General features: G+C 44.5%; 1 protein-coding gene across 1 annotated transcript; it reads left to right on the top strand.

Annotated features, from left to right (window-relative positions):
• The first annotated feature begins 273 nt into the window (after positions 1–273).
• Positions 274–2,038, top strand: LOC122547157 (transmembrane protein 164-like). Its single transcript, XM_043685749.1, has one exon. The coding sequence runs from the start codon at positions 1,045–1,047 to the stop codon at positions 1,501–1,503; it is 459 nt and encodes a 152-aa protein (XP_043541684.1). The 5' UTR covers positions 274–1,044; the 3' UTR covers positions 1,504–2,038.
• The last annotated feature ends 269 nt before the right edge of the window (positions 2,039–2,307 follow it).

Below are 2,307 nucleotides of genomic sequence, written 5' to 3'. Positions count from 1 at the left end.
TTTTTGTTAGAATGGTCGCCTGAGTGGTCTCGTTATGGCGTGTGGCGTATGGAAAAAACACACATCATAAATTAGAAAAGGTATTTGGGAGCAAAACGTCAGTTAAAATGCTTCAAATATTAACCACAAACCTCGTGTATGTATTGATACAAAATTACAGCATTGAACAATCCATTTATTTCTGCAGTTTATTAAGCTGCCGAACCCACCCCCGACTCTCAAATGACTAAGGTGATTAATGATACTCCATAATGAGGACTCATTTTTAAAAATGGGGTTAAATTAACTAAACTAGTTCAAATCTAATGATTGCACCTCAATCGATGTTTTTCTACTGTAACGTTATTTTACACGGAAACTATCTGAAATAAAATAACATTTCTTTTGAGGGGGGCGGAGGAATGCGCTGACAGTTCAGCGAATAGAAACACATCCAGGATCTGGTAAAGTGACCCGTTCAGTTATATTTGGCCTGAAAGGAAATGAGCACATTTGGCAAAAACAGGACTGATCTCGCTGCTTCATGCCTTGCTCTCCTCGCCTTTACTCCGCGTTAACCCAAACAAAAAACCCTCAAAAAAAAACGTTACTTTACACTGGGAACACCCCCATCAAACAAACAACAGTATCCCTCCTCCCTTTTGTTGTTCTAACGCCCAGTGGCGGGAGCTAATAAATTCCTTCTTCGAAGGGGAGAGGGGGGAGGAAGACTAAAACGCATTACCTCTTGAAATGTGACTGGCTCAGGGTGACCTGTCAATGTCCCAAATGGGTGGGATCTCACTGGTTTGCAACCAATCGCATTTTACTCCCATTTCAGCCGCTATCGTTCCTGTGTAGGGGAAATAGCTTCGGCAACTTTGTCACAAAGCACCCAGTGAGCTAGAAATTGGTGGTGATGCTGCTTATTGCACAGTAAAGAGGGGAGGAAGCAAGCTCAATTGGGGTGAAGACGCGTTTGAAATTCAGCTCCATCTGGGACCTGAGAACCACCGGTTGTTCCGTTCCCTGGACCTTCAGACAGAAAGGCCTCCTGCAAAGTTCATGTTCCGACAAGAAACCAATGTTGTAGTCTTTGCGCCGTCTTCTGTTTGCTCCGACCGAGACGTGAAGAGGAGCATGTATCGTTACAACGTGTGCATGTTGCTGGACTGGGCGTACGGAGGGGTGGATCCCAAATTCGCTGGTAACGGGGGACCCGAATGCGCGGCGTTTCTGCCAGTCCGCCAGCGATGGGTGGAGACTGTCATCTTTGTGGCGATTTCCTTACTGGAGATGGCTGTGTCGTACCGCAAGATCAGGCAGCAGGAGCTGGGCAGAGTGTGCCAGGAGAAGCAGGACAGTCTGGGCAAAAACCTGCTCTTGGTCGCCCTGTGCCTCACCTTTGGCATTGAAGTTGGCTTCAAATTTGCCACCAAGACTTTAATTTACCTGTTGAACCCCTGTCACGTTGTCACCATGCTGCAGGTAAATGGAGGGAGAGGCAACCTGATTTGTTTGTAGCTTATGTGTGGATGAAATGAAAGTTACCCCATCAACTCAATTGCCAAAATAAAATCGAAATAAGATGAGCTGAGTCTTAATTAGACTTTTAAAGGAAATTAGTGCCATGATTAAGTCATGTTGGAGCTCCTCTTGAATGGAGTTTTGGTCAAATATAGACATCCAACCAGTATGGCCAGTGGTGACTGAGTTCCATGGGCACAGGATGACTATATTTCATTTATGTAGCACCTATTACAGCACCAAGATTTCCTGAAACATTTCGCAGGCAACATAAAAGGAAGGGGCCATTCAACTCCTGAGGTTGGTTCTGTCATTCACATCAGTCAGGATTGAACTGTACCTGACTCCCCTTTATTATCCTTCCAGAATCTATCCATCTTAGTGTTGACATTTTTTAATTAAACTGGAACTCATCAATTGCTTTTTTGGGGGGAGGGAGGTTGGGGCCTACCCTTTATGTGAGGGAATGCTTCTTGACATCACCTTAGTTTAATAATGGCCGTCTCTGGTTTTCAGGTTATTCCCTCTTGTTCTGGGTTCTCCCATAAGATGCAGTTATTCCTCCATCAAAATTTAATTATCTTAAAGGACTTTCAAGTAGATCTGTACACAAGCTTCTGTTCTCCAAGGGAGTACCAATTTAATCTGGCCAGGTAGCCAGTATGTGATTCAGAATAACACCGCAGTGTGGGTTTGTTTCCTGTTCTCGGAGGTAGATTTGGATCCTGCCTCCTCACTGGGTCCCTGAGAATGGGAAGCAACATTAGGGAGAAAAAAATTGTCAAAGGAATCAATACAGTC

The sequence above is a fragment of the Chiloscyllium plagiosum genome, unplaced genomic scaffold (assembly GCF_004010195.1).
Source record: "Chiloscyllium plagiosum isolate BGI_BamShark_2017 unplaced genomic scaffold, ASM401019v2 scaf_1193, whole genome shotgun sequence".
Classification (NCBI taxonomy): domain Eukaryota; kingdom Metazoa; phylum Chordata; class Chondrichthyes; order Orectolobiformes; family Hemiscylliidae; genus Chiloscyllium; species Chiloscyllium plagiosum.
This window is presented reverse-complemented; position numbering and strand designations above follow the sequence as displayed.